The following is an 18593-nucleotide window of genomic DNA, read 5'->3' as shown; positions in this document are numbered from 1 at the left end:
CACATACTTCTGTTTGCCATGAAAACTTCCAGCGCTGTATTCTGGAGGAGATAGCGTCTTGAAAACACGGCTCGGATCTCGCTGAACATCCATTTTCCGTGCAGACCCTCTGTGTAGGCAAGAACCTAAAATTTGAGAAGAATTTCATTTTATTTAATTCAGTTCAAATAAATAGATTCAAACATCTTTAGAGTTGAGGATTAATCTAGAATATCCTTTCTAGAAAGAAACAACAATTCTCAGAATTTGGGCAACAGTCTTCTTTTGACCTCGAACTTTCCCATAAATTCCAAAGAAACTTCAAGAAGCATGTTAGCGCAAACAAATTTGGTCAACTATTTCATCTTCCTTCAAAATTATAACCAGAATTTTGTTATATTTTCAAAGAAACAGAATGAATGTATTCGTAATGACCAGTTCATGTAAGAACGAATGGGTGGTAACATTGGTCTATTAGTTTGGGAACACTGCCCTAAACAGACTCTCATAAAGTAACTCTTTTTATTTTAAACACATTCACTGTAAAAATAACCTGTTTATTGAATACATTGCAAACTCATTTTCTAGACAACTTTTCAGGACACAATAACTCAATAGTATTGGTAACTGAAGTCTTGTGACTTTTGGGGTGGAATATTTTCCACCTAACATTTTATTTAAAAAGAGACATGTTTTCCATGGAAACAAAATGTTGATTTTTACAGACAATAATAAGAAAGAAGCTTTAAGGCTCAGCACAATTTTTTTAAATATGGAAAATTCTATTAATAATTCTTTTTTGTACATGGTGTTTTTCAAATGCAACTGCAGTACACAAAGAGTTAATAGAGGAGGGTGCTGGAATTTTCCCTTTTTTTGCTGCTGCTGTTAAGAAAATTTGTACTAAGAATACCACAGAGGATTTGCTGATGTATAGAAAAAGATGAAAGGAGCCTTTTCCTTTTCACAAAAGATCCATCAGAATTATCAAGACACATTTTTTCCATTTAAACACAGAGCATTTCAGCCTCTTCAGTTCTCTGTTTTGAAAGTTGGACTTTTTATCGGCCGCCCCGATCGGCTGGCTTTTACAAAACAAACCATCATAGAGTTTAACATTATTTGGTTACCAAATAAACCTTAATTGTTACACAGGTACAGGTTAAAGGCAGCCTCGCTTTTGAATGAAAAAAACAAGCGAGCTGTAACTGACAAGTGAAAATAATCCCTTCCCTTTTTCTATTTTCCCACCCTGACTTGCAAAGAAGGGCCCAATTGACAGCTTTCTGTGCATCTCAGGTCAGCTTCATGCTTTTCAAACTTAATCAAGGAGGTGTTAAAAAAAAGATGAAAGTCCCTCAACCTTCACATATGGTAGAAGGCAGAGAAATGTTGGAAGTGAAGTGAGATGTTCCACAGGGGAAGGTTAAGGCTGATGCTAATGCTCATTTAAAATGGTGACAGTCAGTAGGACTGAATCCTAGCTGGGCTGGTTTAATTTCTCCCTGGAATAGCTCTTTTCTGACCTTATGCAGCACATCAAAGTCTCTTGAGCTCAATTAAAATTGGATTATGTTGAAATGCTCTATCTATGGGACTTTATGCTCACTAACACTTTTCTCTCCGTAATACTCCAGATGACAGTTACTCATCCCAATTTAAACAGTTGTCATAGAGACCGTGAACTAAAGAAATGGCAACCAACAATAAGGTGAAAGGTAAGCTCCGCCATCTCATGAATGAATAAAACGCTGGATATCCCACCACAATGGTCTCAACTATAGCAGCTTAGATTTAGCAATAGTGTCAGCAGTGCACACGTTGTAGGCTTGAAGGAAACTTAAGGAAAATATGGCAAAAGATTTTAAAAGACCACATAAACAAAAATTGCTAAAATAACATGGCTTTGGTTAAAACCAACAACAAGGGGGCCTGCAGAGCCAGTCCATAGTTGCCTTGATGAAGTGCAGCCCTCATTTTAGCCCAGCTGTAGAAAATGCCATCTAATGAATCTGTCTGGGACGGCTCTCCTTGTCCTGTCAGGCATGTCAGGAAATGACAAGCACTAGGGACAGGCCGCCTCCAGTCATAGACAGGCCTGCCAGCTGGAGACTTCAGCCCCAATCTAATCGCAGCACCAGAAAATAACATTCAGGTTTCAGCTTGTCAAGATGGTTTGGGAAGATGGCTGAAAAGCTTTTTGTTTCAATTACGGATGAAATTTGCACACAGTAATTAAAAGATACTACTAGCAGATGAGTTTCATGCTGTTTAATATAACCGAAAAACACATGGTGTTAATGTAAATCTGAAAAGGACAAGCGGTAATAATGCTAAGACCACACTTTACTGGGTCTGTTTAGAAAGAAAATCCTCTATCAGAAATATAGCTATCAGATTCGGAAATCACTTAACAGCAGAGCAGCAGGTATTATACTACAATTGGTATCATTGCAAAAGCTAATGTCAACCATATTACAAATATCTTTGAGACTATAAACAGAGCCTCATCATCAAATTTCACATCTGCGTACTTTCCTGTAGCTATGTTGTTTGATTCATTTGATTCATCCAGGAGCAAGGCGAGCTCTGGCCTCTTGACCTCAATTTTTACTCGAAGAAACAAATTTCTTTTTTGCAAACTAACTCAATTTTTCACACGTCAACCTTTAGCCTAGCTTTAAAAAATTAATCTCATTTCCATTCCGTTACACACAGATATTTGCTGCACCTAAAGTTACTTAAACCATTTGAACTCATTAGAATCCATCCTACGACAACAATATGAAACCCGGTCGGAAATTACATTAACATCACTATTTACCTCAAATGGAGGTACTTGAAGATTCATTGATTAAATTTACATGTCTAGTAACCCTTTGAAGGCTGCAATATTATTTCTGCATCAAAATGTATAGAAAGTTTCAAAAACCCTTAACAATACTACAAATTAAGAAGTACGCTACATTTCCATAAATATATTTAATTTCTGATTTTAGCATTATAAATGTACACAAACCATCACCGCAGGTGTAACACAAAAAAAAGGCTGGTGTTTTGAAAGCCGTAAAAGATTTTGCAAGCACAGAGGGTTAACAAAACTACCTCTATTGTAGTATTAAAACGGGTCTAGTTTTATTGCTCTAGGAAAGTTCAAAGCACATTTATTTCAAAAGATTAGTATTTCATTCCAAGTCACGTTTCGAACAGTGTTATCCTCTGGAATAGCACTGATTCAACTTTAATTTGAAATCTAGCCAGAAGGTAAATAAAAAAAGCTGATAATTTTTTATGTCATTTCCACCTGGATGGAGACAATTTCCTTTTTGGCTGACGTTTATTGGTCAATTTATCTCCACCGTCCTTATTATTTTCTAACTTACTTAAGTTGAGTCTGACTTTTATTTTATTGACTTTTTTTTCTCCTTTCTCCTTGTGGAGACACTGATTACACATCTCTCCTCCCCACCCCCCCCCTCCGATCACTGCCACCAAGTATGGGAGGTGGCTTTTCCATTCCCATCAATAGCAATCCACGATTGGTCAAAGGTTAAAGAGCACAGGAAATTTTAAGAACAGCAAAACACCATATGCTCCAAAAGTCCATATTTTATGCTTGAAAAGAAAGTTTGTTTGAAGGAGGCAGACGTCAAGCAGGTGAGATATACAATATTAGTTCCATTCCTTTCTCTTCTCCCTTTCAGACAGAATGAGACATTATTTTGTATCCGTCCATTACGCAGTACGACTGAGAACTGATGAGATTGATCCAACTGAGTCAGAATAATTATAATAATAACCATCTTTGATACAGCGCCTTATCATGTTGTCAAAATGTCTCAAAACATTTCCCAGCGCTTTACTGAGAAGTGTAGTGAGTGTAGGCGAATGCAGCAGATAATTTGTGCACAGCAATGTCACACAAACAGCCATGAAGTGAATGACCAATCTTATCTGGGGGATTGTTGACCAGGAAACTGGGAGAAACTCGCTTGTATTTTCCAGTAGTACCATGAGATCTTAACATCCACCTGAACTGGCAGATGGGACCTCCGTTTAATGTTACATCCGAAGATGAAGTTTGAGTGACTGGCAAGATTATAAGTAACATTTGTATGCTTTGTTTTGTTCTTCCTGGGGTAGATCACAAATCTACATATATATATATATCTATATCATTACACATTGATTTTAGAAACACTTTACAACTTGTAAAACTTGAAGATTTTAGGCAAATTGAATCTAATACTGTAATTCAAATGATTATGCAAGAGAGGTATGGCTGATTTGACCTTATCCTTCCAGAATTACCTTAATAATAAAATAATAATCTTGCCATGATAGCAGCAAACTGTTTCTTTACACAAATCCTGTGTTCTGGCCTCTCCCAACCTTCCTGGTAACTTGGTCCATGCTGGTGATTATGCTGTGTGTAAATAAATACTTCCTGATGTTGGTCCTAAAATTACCCTTTGTAACCCTGTCCTGCTGCCTTACTGAATCACGAAGTATTGCTTTGGGTTTACTTTCTCTATCCATTTAGCACCTCACAGACAACAAATACACCAAGTGATGGGAACACAGAACATCTGGTTACACTATGCACAAGAGCCAAGAATGCCATTTGCCTGGCTTCTTGAAAAACATAATTGAAATCTCTTTTGCCACAAGCTAAAGAAATTGATACAGTATTTAGGATAACATATACTGATTATATATAACCAATTAAGTCTTGTGCTTAATTATCCAAAGCAAAGTGTGGCATCTTTAATACTTCTTTCCTTTAGAAATTTATAAAATCATTAAAAAAAATCTGGTAATAAAATAGACTGCATCAACAGCAGTGTTAAATTAATAGATTTCTCTCACTGATGAGAAAGGCTACAAATGTGCCAAATTACACATCTCATACATTCATTAAATAAACATGGCAATGCTCTGCTACTGATGTAATACTCTCCGACGGTCAGTTTGCACCACTGTGTTTCGATGTGTTTGTTATTGGCATTCATGTGACATCGATTGCATAGTGTAAAGTGCTTCTGAAATCAATGTGTAATGATTTTGATTATGTTAGTTAAATCAATAAAAATATCAAATTAGTAAAAGCTTTAGTTTTGACACCCAGCTAAAACTCAACATGATGAACCTGGCAGAAGAGATTCCCTCTGTTTTGTAAAAATAGTATTAAAATCACAAAATCATTACCCATTGATTTCAGAAGCACTTTACACTATAGGAGGTGCATTGCTTAATTTTCCCAATTACTGCAATGCACATTTTTATATATTTTGTTACTGTGATTTGGATGAAATCTTTTAAAACATTTTAATATATTATCAAACAGAAGCAGGAATTGTTTACAAACCCTGCTGCCCAAAAAGAATGGAACTGGACATTTTGCATCATGATACAATTTTTTTAATATATTGATAAGAAAATACAATATTGGCTGTACTTAGAAATAAAGTTTTCAGCTCCGAACCACACTATTTTGTGGGATTCACAATATTCTATTGGGAGCGAGAGAAGTTTATTGAAAATCTTGTAAAACAACAGCTGTTGTGAAGAAATCCTTCTAGTTGCCTTCACATTGTGTCCTTTAGTATACATGGGATGTGATAGGCATGCTTAGGGACTCGGTGGATTTGAGCTTGGAGGCGACTGAAACACGCCCTGTCAGTTTTCAACTCATTCTGCCAAGTGTGTTAAATGTAGCTCTGAGCAGTTAAAGGACTGGAATTTCAGGAGAGCTCCAGTTTGCTGCACAAAGGCCTCATGAGCAATGAATGCTGCACCATCCCCCAATTAATCTTGTCTTTCTACCTTTGCTTTTGCTTTCCCTCTACATGAAGGTAATAATGACACCCTCATCCATTATCCTTTTATCCCGTTATTCACGTGAAATTGCTTAATAACATGTTACAGATTTGTCTTCAGTCATATAATTCTTCCTGTCATTGGCAGTATATCATCCACAAAACATATAGCCCTGTTTCTCAGTGTACGCTTTGAAGATTATTGTCAGTGACACCTTCAGGATGCATTCACAATTTGGAGCATCATTTCCACCATAATGTGGAATTACAGTGACTTATCTGTCATTGCCAAAAGCACAACAAGCAATTCTGTGCTAATGCAAAGGTAATACACATTTTCTTCATGCTGTTGGAACAAGGGCTCTTGTAAATTTATGCTAATGATGCCCTTTTGTAGAAAAATAGGTCGTACTGAAGGAGGACACTTTGGCGCCTGATAATCTGTGTTTGAGTCCATCGGATCATTTGTAGTTTATCCTCTTGTAATTATTTAGTTTAAACCTTTCTATTATTAATAATCCTGAACCATGTGTCAAAACCTTAGTTTTGTTAGTGATACCAGGCTAAAGTGCAAATCGGCAGCTGATGGATTTTTCTTTGTGAAATTCATTTTAATTGCTCAAACTCATTTTATCTTTTAACAGCTTAATGACAAAAAAAATCAAGAACCTCTTCATGGCTGCTCAGATTTAGCTCCCTTTCTCCACCCCGAGATAACCATTGTTACAATGAAGCGGCTTCCCTTCCCAAAGTGGCATTCCAAGGGGACCCAGACACCCCAGCATGCACGCCAATCTGACAACACATGACAAGCTGGTCGGCGTGCAGTAATTTGACTAATTATACAGGATTAGGGCATATTAATGCAAGCTGTTTTCTCTAGGGTTAATGACCTGCTGGCTGGGTTTATATGCCTGCAAGTCTGCAAGAAGCTAAAAACACAAACCCAATTTCTGAGTTCTCGTCTTTTCGCATCAGCAAATGAGTACATCAAACTACTGAGCAGCAAAATGCATGTGACACTGTGCCTCCTATTACCCTTCAGCCTTTTCTAACTTTCCACCCGAGGGGATTTGGGGAAAGAAAATGAAAGTTCTCTCTTTACGCACTGCAGTGGTTACTCAAAGACACTTCTGGATCAACATAAAGAATTTTTTTTTGTGTGTCCATTTGTAGTGTAATCCATTTAGCTAACTAACTAAGTCAATAAAGTGATCGCAAAGCCACGGTACCCAAAGGGTAAAAACAGCATAGTATGAGCATGTAAAGTACAGAACAAGCAAAGACTTTTTATTCAGTTTTATTATATTTGATCACAAATGCAAACTTCCATTAACCCCTTCATCAACTATTCAAATCAGTCTGTTTTCTTTCAAGCCAAATATACAGTGTGTAAGTGTAATCCCTAAAATGTGTGGATTAATGAGAGGCTAAACAAGCATTTTACAGCCAAGTATTGGTGAACATTCAGTGTATAATTTTAAGAGGCCATCGCTGCCAAAGGTAGGTAAGCTGCAAAATGTATGTTCACAAGTTTCAAGCGTGTTGTACAATAGACTATCAAATTAAGGCCGTGGCTCCCTTTAAAAACTCCTCTTCACAGGATTTCTGCTGAAATTAAGAAATGCTACAAATTGTGACAATGTTTATTAACTGCTGTAATGAATAAAGAGTTTTTTTCCCATCTTATAGACAATTTTAGCACATGATGTCCAGAGAATTACTTACTATAACATACTGGTGATGAACACTAAGAAGCAGAATTGGAGAAATGGGAACATTATGAGAATTCATAGAATAAATTATAATCTGTTTTTATATGGCATAGAAATACTGATTAATAAAGAGCTAAACTGATGGGGTTTGAAGTTACTTGCCGTTGCTTTCGAACTTTCTAGCACGGAAAGTCTCGTCTACTGAGTGACAGTTCTTTAACTAACAAAAAAACAGTTAAGATTATAGCCTGGGAACCAGCACTCCACAGCTGGCAAATCCAATGGTGACTGAAAGCAACTTCTGGTCCAACTAAGTTGTGAGGAAGGGGGGCAGGTGGGGGTTGGTTGGGGGGGGGAAGAATCACACCAGATATCGACCAGATGCAATTTGCTGTCATGTGTTAATTATCACTAGGCATAATTATCACATCATGTGTCGCAATTTTCACCCCGAAATGGAATGCTAGAGATTTACTGCAGGTCAATCTGCCACTGAAAGAGGAAAATGGGTTAACGTTTTCAGGCATGACCCCAAATGAGAACTTCTTTAAATCGGATCTGATAAAAGGTTGAGGCAGAAACCTTAACTTTTTTTTTTGCTCTTTCCAGCATGGATTGAATTACCTGCACTTGAATTCTATTTTTATTTTTGAAGTGACAAATTACTACAGATTCAGCAACTCAAGTCAGATGTTTTCCTAATTTCAAGTAAAAATTGCTTCCTTGTGTTTCTGTAATTCTGAGACACCATCCTGCAGAAGGGTATTATATAAATGCAAGTTGTTGTTGTATAACACATAATTTTAGTGGTACCTATGAAATACAAGTAAACACGAATAGTTTACTTGATGGAGTAGTGTTCAATACTACAGATGGATCATTTGGTGAATTCAGTTGAAATAACATTTCACATATTATATTTTCACTTTAAATGTAAACAAATGAAAAAGATAGGGCTCCAAGCCTTTAAAATAAATATCTCAAAGAGGATCTTATAGAGGATTGTAAATTGCTAAATGAGATAGGAAAAGAATGACACTTTTAAATATGCTAAGGCAGAAGGACAAGACTGCACAGGCTCAGGAATATACATTTTAGGACAGCACCAGAAGTAATAATAATAATAATCCTTGCATTTGATGTAGCTTTATCACGTCTTCGAGACACCTCAAAGCACTTCACATAATATACTGTAAAGTGAATTGACTGTATATTTTGTCGGCGAAACGTGCCAGTTGTGCACAGCATTATTATTTTATACAGAAGATAATAAACCATTTGAACAGGTTACCAGAAAGAGTGGTTCAGGCTAGGACACTGGACTCAATTAAGAAATAGCTTAACACTATAATGGGAAGGCAGTAAGGTAGGTGTCCTGGCAGGTAGAAATCCAATTAGCTAAAGCCCTCTTCATCGGAACCTTTCTTGTGAACTAAGAATATTTTGTTTAAAGTCAGGAGTTATATTTTGCCTTTTCTTAAAAAAAAGTGGTTTTATTTCAACTATAATTAATAGGTAGTATGCTGGAGCCCAGTGTAGTATGTTACACAAGGCAGGCTGAATCAATGCACACAATGAATTACAAGTTTCAGCCATCTGATTGAGAGAAGCTCAGAGAAGAAACTGGTAACTTTGTACAAGGAAGGGCAAGCGGTGAAGCTTCCTGGGCTGCTATCATTCATTTTCTATTGCCTTGATCAAGAATAGCATTGGCTGAAGCTTGTGATCAGGTCACCCAGCTGCCATCTGGATCAAGGATGGTGCATAGTGCAGAACAAGAGCAAACAGAAAAGATGAAAAAATACAAATAGCTTAACTTTTTAAAATAATTAACATGTTCAATCTCTACACCACCAAGCACTGAAGTATGGATAGTGTTTACATTCATGAATCGTGTTTTGAAATTCCTTTGTCTGTGCTTGTGGTAATGGTAATAAACATTCAGAATGTTTTATTTTGTAGGTTGAGGTCCTCTTTCCCAGCATAAAACACAGGAATATTCATTATGACCATTAGTTAATAGCTTGTGATATAACTAGTAAGCTGAGGCAGTTGTTTTAGAAATGCAGGATTTTCTCACGCATAAATGCCTGCCTGCTCAACCAAAAGGGTCACCAGGATTCAATAATCTATCTACTAATTGTGCCCATTGTTACTGCTCCCAGACTCATGTGGTGGAAGGTACCAAGGCAAATCGGGATTTAACAAGTTAAACAACTGGATGTGAAAAAACTAAAGCAGGTCAATTTCGAATGTAAAAATATACCCCAAAGTGATTTTAAAAAATCTTATAGACACACCTACACATGCACACACAACTGCTCTATAAAATATATCTTAGCCAATAGTAAGAAATGACTTAAAGAAAAAATTGTAAAGAGGCATTTTGTTCAGCTATGTTCTTGGAGTCATCATGCCAAAGATAATGAGTGCTCAGGAGGTTACTTGCTTGAAGCTATCTCACTGATTTGTGTAAAGACAAATGGCCACAAGGAGGAAATAAGGTATGCAGCATGGCTTTCTCTTCTCTGTAACCCCAGGTTGCACCTGTAACTACACCCTCCCCCTCAAACGATGTACCAGCTGATCTACAGCAGTGTAGCCCCATAAGACAAAAAATGTTTTCGCTAGCCTGCTGTGCCTCTCTCAGTTGAGTGCTACACCACATGGTAGATGACAGCTTTGTGTCTCTCTGCTCTCCTCATCCTCCCCCACTCACACACACAAAACAGTCCTATAGCTAATGATGCAAACATGAAGCGTAAAGTCTCCTTAATTTGACCCTTGTTCAACTCCTAATTGGATTGCGGCTGAGCTGAAGTATAAAACAGGCTTGGTTTATTCAACTGGATTTTACAGACTGAAGGGCTAGACTATAAAAGGCTCTTACTCTTTGGCTATGGACAACTTAAAGATTAGGCGATGAATTGCAGCTGTCACTTAACTAAAATCTAATGAATTGCTTCCTTAAACAGGTAACTTTTCAAACAGTTTTCTCATTGTGATAATCTTCAGAGTGTGCTTGACCTAAATTTAATAAGATGCTATTATAGTGAAAGTGCAGCTGTTGAACAAACACTGTTGAACGATATTGTGCATTCAGGGTGTTAATGATCCTAAAATGACTACAACCACTGTTTCATTCAAGCTGAACAAAGCTCAGAGCTCTGTTCCTCAGCACACTGTTTGAACACAAACTGTCTGAATCGGCAGCACTTACTTATCTTCATAAAATGCAAAAGGTCAACAGTTTTTCAGAAAATGGCTCAACAGCCCAATTATGTGTATTCTGTAGGAAATCTCCACTATTCTTTGGATAGGTAAAGTGGCTTCTCTTCTCAGAAAGTAGCCCTAGTACCGGAGCAAGGGAGTGTATAATATATAGACAGGTGTAAAACATGCAGTAATTACAGAAGATGGAATTAGTTCATAGCCTGAAGGCAAAGAAGAACAGTGCATTGACAAAAGGGAATAGCAAATAGGGAATGCAAACAAAAAATGTTTGGATGTGTAAATTAGCAAGAAAAATGAGACAGAAAAGCGGCTTTCCCCACCATTATTCACCACATGAGAACAGAGCAGCTGAACATGATCAAGAGGGCTTTGGTGCAAAGAAACGGGCATCAACACCGAAATGAAGCCAAGAATGGCAGCTTCACACTCCCTAGTCAATCACTCATTATGTGGTGAAGTGCTCTTGAGAAGAGCCTCTTATACTTGACCTATCATATTACTTCTTCTGTAAACGCATAATCCCTGCTTGTTAGGTGGTGTCAACACCAGCATTCATACACTGTGGTAGTTCCTTTATGTTGAGAAACCTAAGAAGTAGTGTTGAAGAGCAAGCACCACGTCAGGACATTCTTAAACATTCTGAATTTTATTAGCATCACATAGTCAAATATGCAGCTGATTTCTTTTTGAGCCTATGCCACCAAACAGTAATGATTCCACTGATTCAAACTTGAATCTGGATCTTTTATCTGCATGATAACATTTTAACTAGTTATAGATCAATACAAATTCAAAGGAGATGCAATACTCACTACCTAATTTATCTCTAGATTTATGACTGCAAAAATCTGAATTTCTGTTTAATATTTGACTTGCGGTCAAAGATATTTCCTTTTTGCCTGTACTTATAGTTTATATTCTACTGAATAACACATAGATCTGTATAGGTAACAGATTGCTTCTAAATGTAGTATTTCATGTATCCACTTCATTAAGATCAGTTATCACTATTTATAAAGGATACTCAGTGGTTTCAGATTATAAATATCACAATCTAATTTGTAACAAAATATGTTCATTTAGAAGCATTTGTTTTGTCATGAAACGTGTATAAGATGAGCCATAAACATTAGCTGCTCCAGTGGTTTTATATATTCACTTTCAGCATAATACACATCGACATGGGAGGCAAAAATATAATTGGCATGTACAGTAATGAATAAGCACCCTTCAGGAAAACATTAATGGGATAGCTGTTTAAGAGCATGTACAGCAACTATTATTATACTACTTGCAAGCCCTTAGTGTCTTGTAATGAATACTTTTTATTCTTTGGATGCCCAGAGAATATCACAACTTGATTGAATCTATTTCCACTCCTCACTACAACTGACTTGTTGGTATATTGGAAGTCTTCAACGTGGGGACTTTGGTAAAATTTGGATGCAGCTTATTTTATTTTACAATGAACAGCAACAACAAATAATGGTATAGTCTTGATGGGCTGAATGGCCTCTCCTCGGCTGTCATTTCTCTGAAGAACGAAAGAATAAGACGAGGGAGAGTCCCTTTCAATTAAGAGCTTTACAGTCTTACGTTAGCAGTAAAACAGTAAGTGATCTATCTGTTTGAAGAAAGAGAGGTGCACCTCTGGTCAGCTAGTATTGGAACAATGCGAGTAGCTGAGCTATGGGGAGGGAAAGTAGTAAATTAGTATGGGTAGATTGCAAGGGCCTGGTTAAGACTCTTGTTTGGCTAAATAACAATAATCTTGGTTTAGATGAAGTGCATTGCATATCTGGATGATATCTCAAAACATTTCACAGAATTTTACTGCAAACTGCAGTGATTGTGCATCTTGAAGCCGGATGCGGCAGCTAATTTCCACACAACAACAACAACAAGATTCCATTTATAAAGCGCCTTTCACGTCAGGAGGACGTCCCAAGGCGCTGCACAGTTGGGTCATGACCCGAGCAGGGGGGAAATGGTCAGGGTGAGGGGAGGGAAGGGAGGGAGCGAGGAGGGGGGAAATGGTCAGGGTGAGGGGAGGGAAGGGAGGGAGCGAGGAGGGGGAAGAGAGTCGAGAGGGGAGCTGAAGGCTCGGTCAAAGAGAAAGGTTTTGAGACCGGCCTTGAAGGAGGAAAGGGAGGAAGCAAGGCGAAGGCACTGGGGGATAGAGTTCCAGAGCCTCGGGGCTGAGAGGCTGAAGGCCCGACCACCGATGGTAGGGCGGTTGGGGCGGGGGACGTGGAGCAGACCGGAGCCAGAGGAACGGAGGGTACGGGCAGGTAGGTAGGGGGATAGTAGGTTGGAGAGGTAGGAGGGAGCAAGGCCGTGAATGGCCTTGTAGGTGAGGATGAGGATCTTGAATTCAATCCTCTGGGGGATGGGGAGCCAGTGGAGGGTGGGAGTGATGTGGTCCTGAAGCCCGGTGCGGGACAGTACACGAGCTGCAGAGTTCTGAATGACCTGCAGCTTGTGGAGGGAGGTGGCGGGAAGGCCAATGAGGAGACAGTTCCCATAGTCCAGCCTTGAGGTGACAAAGGCGTGGACCAGGGTTTCAGCAGCGTGAGGGGTGAGGTAATGCCGTAGTCTGGCGATGTTCCGGAGGTGATGGAAGGCGGTGCCAGTTGTGGTGCGGATGTGAGGGAGAAAGGACAGCTCAGGGTCGAACAAAACGCCGAGGTTCCTGACTGGCTTTGAGAGGTGGAGAGTGCAGCCTTGGATGCTGATGGTGTCAGCGCCTGAGGTGCGGAGGCGCTGACGTGAGCCAATCAGGAGGGCCTCGGTTTTTCGCACGTTGAGCTGAAGAAAGTTGTCTCTCGTCCAGGACTCGATGTCGGACAGGCAGGCTGTCAGGACATCGGTGGTCGTGGAGTTGAGAGTAGAGGAGGAAAGGTAGAGTTGGGTGTCATCCGCATACATGTGGAAGTTAACTCCATGTCTGCGGATGATGTCACCAAGGGGGAGCATATAGAGGGTGAAGAGGAGGGGACCGAGGACAGAGCCCTGAGGGACACCACATGAGACAGTGCGGGGGGTGGAGGAGAAGCCATTTGTCGAGACAAAGTGAAGACGGTGAGAAAGGTACGACCTAAACCACTCAAGGACAGTGCCTTGAAGGTTGAGGTGGGAGGACAAGCGGTGGAGTAGGATAGCGTGGTCGACCGTATCGAATGCTGCCGATAGGTCGAGGAGGACGAGGAGGCAGAGGGAGCCCTGGTCACAGATGGTCAGGATATCATTGGTGACCTTGACCAGGGCAGTTTCTGTGCTATGGGCAGCACGGAAACCTGACTGAAGGGGTTCGAAAAGTGAATGGGTGGAAAGGAAAGAGCGCAGTTGGGAGGCGACAACTCTTTCCAGGACCTTGGAGAGAAAGGGGAGGTTGGAGATGGGCCGGTAGCTTGATAGCTGCGACGCATCAAGGGAGGGTTTTTTCAGGGTGGGCGTGATGATGGCAGTTTTTAAGGGAATGGGGACAGAGCCAGAGGAGAGGGACAGGTTGACAATGTCAGTGATATGTGGGGCAAGAAAGTGGAGCTGGGAGATAAGGAGTGGAGTGGGGATGGGGTCAAGGGAGCAGGTGGTTGGTTTTAGGGATAGGATGAGTTTGGTGACAGAGGGTGGGGAAACGGGTACAAAAGTGAGTAGGGGAGGATGGGTAGCAGTCGGAGTGTGGGAGGAGGGGGTGGGGGTGGTGGATGTTGGAGGGGAAGTGACCGCGGAGCGAATTCCCTTGATCTTGGATTCAAGGAAATCCAGCATCTCCTCGCAGTGAAGGTTGGAGGAGATGACCTGCGCGGGGTGGCGGGGGGACGGAGGAGTCGGGTTGTGGTGGAAAACAGTAGCCTGGGGTTGTTCTTCGCCTCCAGGATTATCCTGGAGTAGAAGGACGACTTGGCCGAGGCTAGAGTGGAGCGGTAAATTTTGAGGAGGTCCAGCCAGATTTGTCGGTGGACCGTTAGGCCAGATGTGACAGGTGCGTTCAGCAGCCCGCACCTGGCTTTTCAGTGAGCGGAGGTGGGTGGTGTACCAGGGGGAGGAGCGGGAGTAGGAGACAGTGCGGGAAGTGATGGGGGCAAGAGTATCGAGTGTGGAGGAGAGGGTATTGTGGAGGAGGGAGAGAGGAGAAGAGGGGTCGGTGAGGGTTGAAGGCCAGAGGGAGAGGAGTTCAGAGGACTCCAAGGCATCGGTTAGGGATTGTGGGGGTAACTTCTTCCAAGGGCGGTAGAAGATGGTGGTGGGTCTGGTGGAGGTGGGGAGGGGGGTGGAGGTGGTGAAGGAGATGAAGTAGTGGTCAGAGATGGCCTTGTCGGTAATAGTGACATCCGAGACACTGAGGCCCCGGGTGATCACCAAATCGAGTGGGTGGCCGTGACTGTGAGTGGGGGAGTTTATGTGTAAGGAGAGGTTGAGTGAGGAGAGCAGGGAAGAGAAGTCTGTGGAGATGGAGCAGGAGGGGGTGAAGTGCAGGTTAAAGTCGCCCAGGATGATGAGGCGATCAGAGCAGAGGCAAAGAGATGTGAGGAGTGTTGAAATGTCAGAGATGAAGGTGGGAGAGGTTTTAGGGGGCCGGTAGAGGAGGAGGATTTTAAGGGAGAGGAATGAGGGGTGGGAGAGGGTGAGGTGCTCAAAGGACACACAACAATGTCCCAGGAACAGCCACGAATTGAATGGGCAACTTTATCTAGATGGTTATGGGCCAAGACAAGAGGAGAAACACCCTTCTCTTTTTGAAAGTTGCATGAGATTTTTAACATCCACCTGAACAGGTAGATGGCACTTCAGTTTAACATCCCATCCACCTGAACAGGTCGATGGAAACATGGATTCCAACTGAATGTCTCAACCGAAGAATAGCTTATTGTGATTGCTATGATACCTTTTATTTCATGCACTAGTAGGAGGCAAAGGTTTGAGACACATGAGAATGACCAGCAAATGTGAGAATGGTTGGTTAGTTGGTAACTTGCCCGCAAACCCTCCAGCAAATGCCAAGGACCTCCAAACATCAAATGCGCAGCAATAGACAAGTGAGGTATGTCCTGTACAGGAGTGGGTACACATTGTGACGTTGTGGACACCTTCCTTATGAGTTATTGGCATATTTTGTTTGACTTCCCATAAATCTCTTACACAAGACAAGCCAGTTGCTTCCAGACAAAGCAAATAGAGAACAGTTGACAATGAACTGTACCAACATTGCTAGAATCATTTTGAAAGGATTGGCTGTGAGATCTGAGAAATCGATTTGGGAATTGAAAGCAACTGGCAGTTTAAGAGATATCAGTTTTCATGGAGTCGTCATGCTGGGAGAAGGATATAAAGTATTGGTATGGGGGGAAAAAATAATTTTCCTGGCCTTGGATTTCATACCAGTACGACACTGATGTTAGTTCAGACCAAACACAAGTCCAGAGAAACACCAGTGATTTCTTTGATGTCTGCCATTTGTCTTGAGGCAACAAGGGCTGTCAGTGTAGTGACGTTCTATCCTGTCCACCCTTGTGTGGCTACATTCTAAGGTGCAGTGTCTGCCTTTATGTAAAATCTGCTAACTTCCAATTTCAATGTACTATTACCTAGATTGAGCTGTACCAGAATCACTTTGGGTATGAGTGTAAACAGAATATAAGCCAATTTAATAGCACAATCATGTCTCGAGGTGACAGTACAACGAGATAACAATACTCTAAGGAATTAAAGCTTCTTGTCGGTGCTACTGTTTCTAGATAAGAAAGAGACATGTGTCTGACTAAGAAGCTTGAAAATACAAAAACTATGGTACAGGCGGATGGCAGGAAAAGCTGGTCAGATATTGCATAAATAAATCACTCCACGAACAAGCAGTGTTCTCGGCTTCATTAGTCATAATTACATAAAAATATGCTGAACAGAATGCACACGCGTCAACTGGGAATGACACACAAAGGATCAGACAACTTATGAACTCCCGCAAGCTCGAGAAGGAGTCTATAAAACAACTGCCTAGTACATTCTGATTCATATGACGCCACCTACTACAGCAGAACGACCAGATGACACAGATGGGACAAACTCAAACAAAAAAAGGCCTCTTTTGTATAGGTGCTGGACCTCATTCAAAACCTATTCAAGCAACAAATTGGGGAAATCTGTGCAAGTACACTACATTTTGCTCTTTTGTCTGGAAGCCCATGCCACCATTTGGCAAAATACAAACACACACACATTCTGTTTCACTCTAAAGCTGTGGTTAAGAAACAAGAATGTTTATATATAATTAGGCTTAAAAAGTCTTAAATTCTTTGTTGTGCGCACACTTTGACATCCTCTAACACTTCTAGGCATAAATAATTAAATGAAGAAGGCTTCAGAATTTTTCCTGGAAACACGAGAATTTCCATTTTTAAACGAACAAATGTAATACTCTGACTTGCATGGTCTGCTTCAGTCCCAGTAATAATAATTTTAAACTAGAAAACCTCAGTTGATTGATGTCGTCAATTAAATATTTCCTGAAACCCAACACCATTTAGCCATGCAGAGAATTCTGGTTTTAACGAGGCCTTTTATGTCACTTAACAACAGTGACTAAGGTTTCACCAGTACTTGCTGTTTAAAGGGTTAAGATAGGAGCACAGCTAAGGTAATTTGGCTGACTCTCCCAGCAGTCACCCAACACCACAATCTGCATAGAGTGAGGCATTTGTCATCATTAGCTTCAGTAGTGACAGTTGGCACCCAGGGTGTCCCAGTGCTGTAGAAGTGGCAATAACAGATCTCTCATCAGAGTTCATCAGGGTTAGGCCTCATCATTATTTAATTTTATTATCTTTTTGCAATGACACTTGATCGTAAGGTATCTAACCTTAATAGTGACAGTAATTTTTGTAAATCAGTAAAAATGTCCTTTAGAATGACTCTTAACACCTTATCGTCCCTAATAAATAATAGATAAATCAAAAAAGACTGCCTGTATGCCAATAAGCATTTGTTAATTTTTATTTCAATGTTACACTAATCATTTTTTTATTGAGCACATAAAGTCCAAAGTATTTAATACCACAATAAAGTCTTAACAGCCTAAACTGTGCCCGTTTAAACCTCAGTGAAATCATTGTTTGAAAAGACACAAAGAAATTTATCAATGACTGCTGAAAGCAATCTACTGCCTTTGAAAACTGAATCATTTTAGTAATTTTCTGCATTATTATGTAAACTAGTTTTTTTCCAAATAAAATAAAATTGTGTTAATGTAAAATCTATGCAAATTCATGCAGTCATTTATCAGAAAACCTGACAACCATTCCATATTGGTGGGGGGAAATCAAACAGCTTCAAGAATGGAGGCAATTAATTATTTTGTATTTTCCCTTATTCTGTCCTGAGGCACAAAAGTTATCCATCCAGTTAAAAAAAGCGAATAAAATAAAGAGAATTTTTTTTCATTTAAACACATATGGCTTTTGCTTGCAATACTGATCACTGCAAGGTCTACAGATGCCCGTGGCTAAATTGCACACCGGCAGATGCACACAGGGGAAAACTCTGCTAACGCAGTGTGGCGAAGAAAACAAATGAAAGAACTGAATTTATATAAAACGAGGCAGCTTTTTTATTCAAAAATACAGCTTTCCTATAGAGACCAGATTTGTGAAACAATGCCCTATTTTTCAATTCCAATTTCCTCAGTGTATTCACTCAACAAAGTCAGTGAATGTGTACAATGCAAGCACTAGTCTACAAGTTAAACAAAAAGGGAAAATTTGAAGTAAATTTGTTCTGCAAATAACAGTAATAGGACATTAACTTTTACACTACACTTTCTAATAGAACATATCTCATACTTGAAATGGTA

General features: G+C 40.1%; 1 protein-coding gene across 2 annotated transcripts in view; it reads right to left on the bottom strand.

Annotated features, from left to right (window-relative positions):
* The window catches only part of LOC121848913 (neurobeachin-like), a 158058-nt gene that overhangs the window by 85280 nt on the left and 54185 nt on the right, over positions 1-18593 (bottom strand). For both annotated transcript variants that reach the window (XM_042334623.1, XM_042334622.1), the window contains one exon: positions 8-125. In XM_042334623.1, coding sequence (XP_042190557.1) covers positions 8-125 — 118 coding nt within the window. The remainder of the gene's footprint in view (positions 1-7; positions 126-18593) is intronic.

This window comes from Callorhinchus milii, unplaced genomic scaffold (genome assembly GCF_018977255.1).
Source record: "Callorhinchus milii isolate IMCB2004 unplaced genomic scaffold, IMCB_Cmil_1.0 Scaffold4, whole genome shotgun sequence".
Lineage (NCBI taxonomy): Eukaryota > Metazoa > Chordata > Chondrichthyes > Chimaeriformes > Callorhinchidae > Callorhinchus > Callorhinchus milii.
This window is presented reverse-complemented; position numbering and strand designations above follow the sequence as displayed.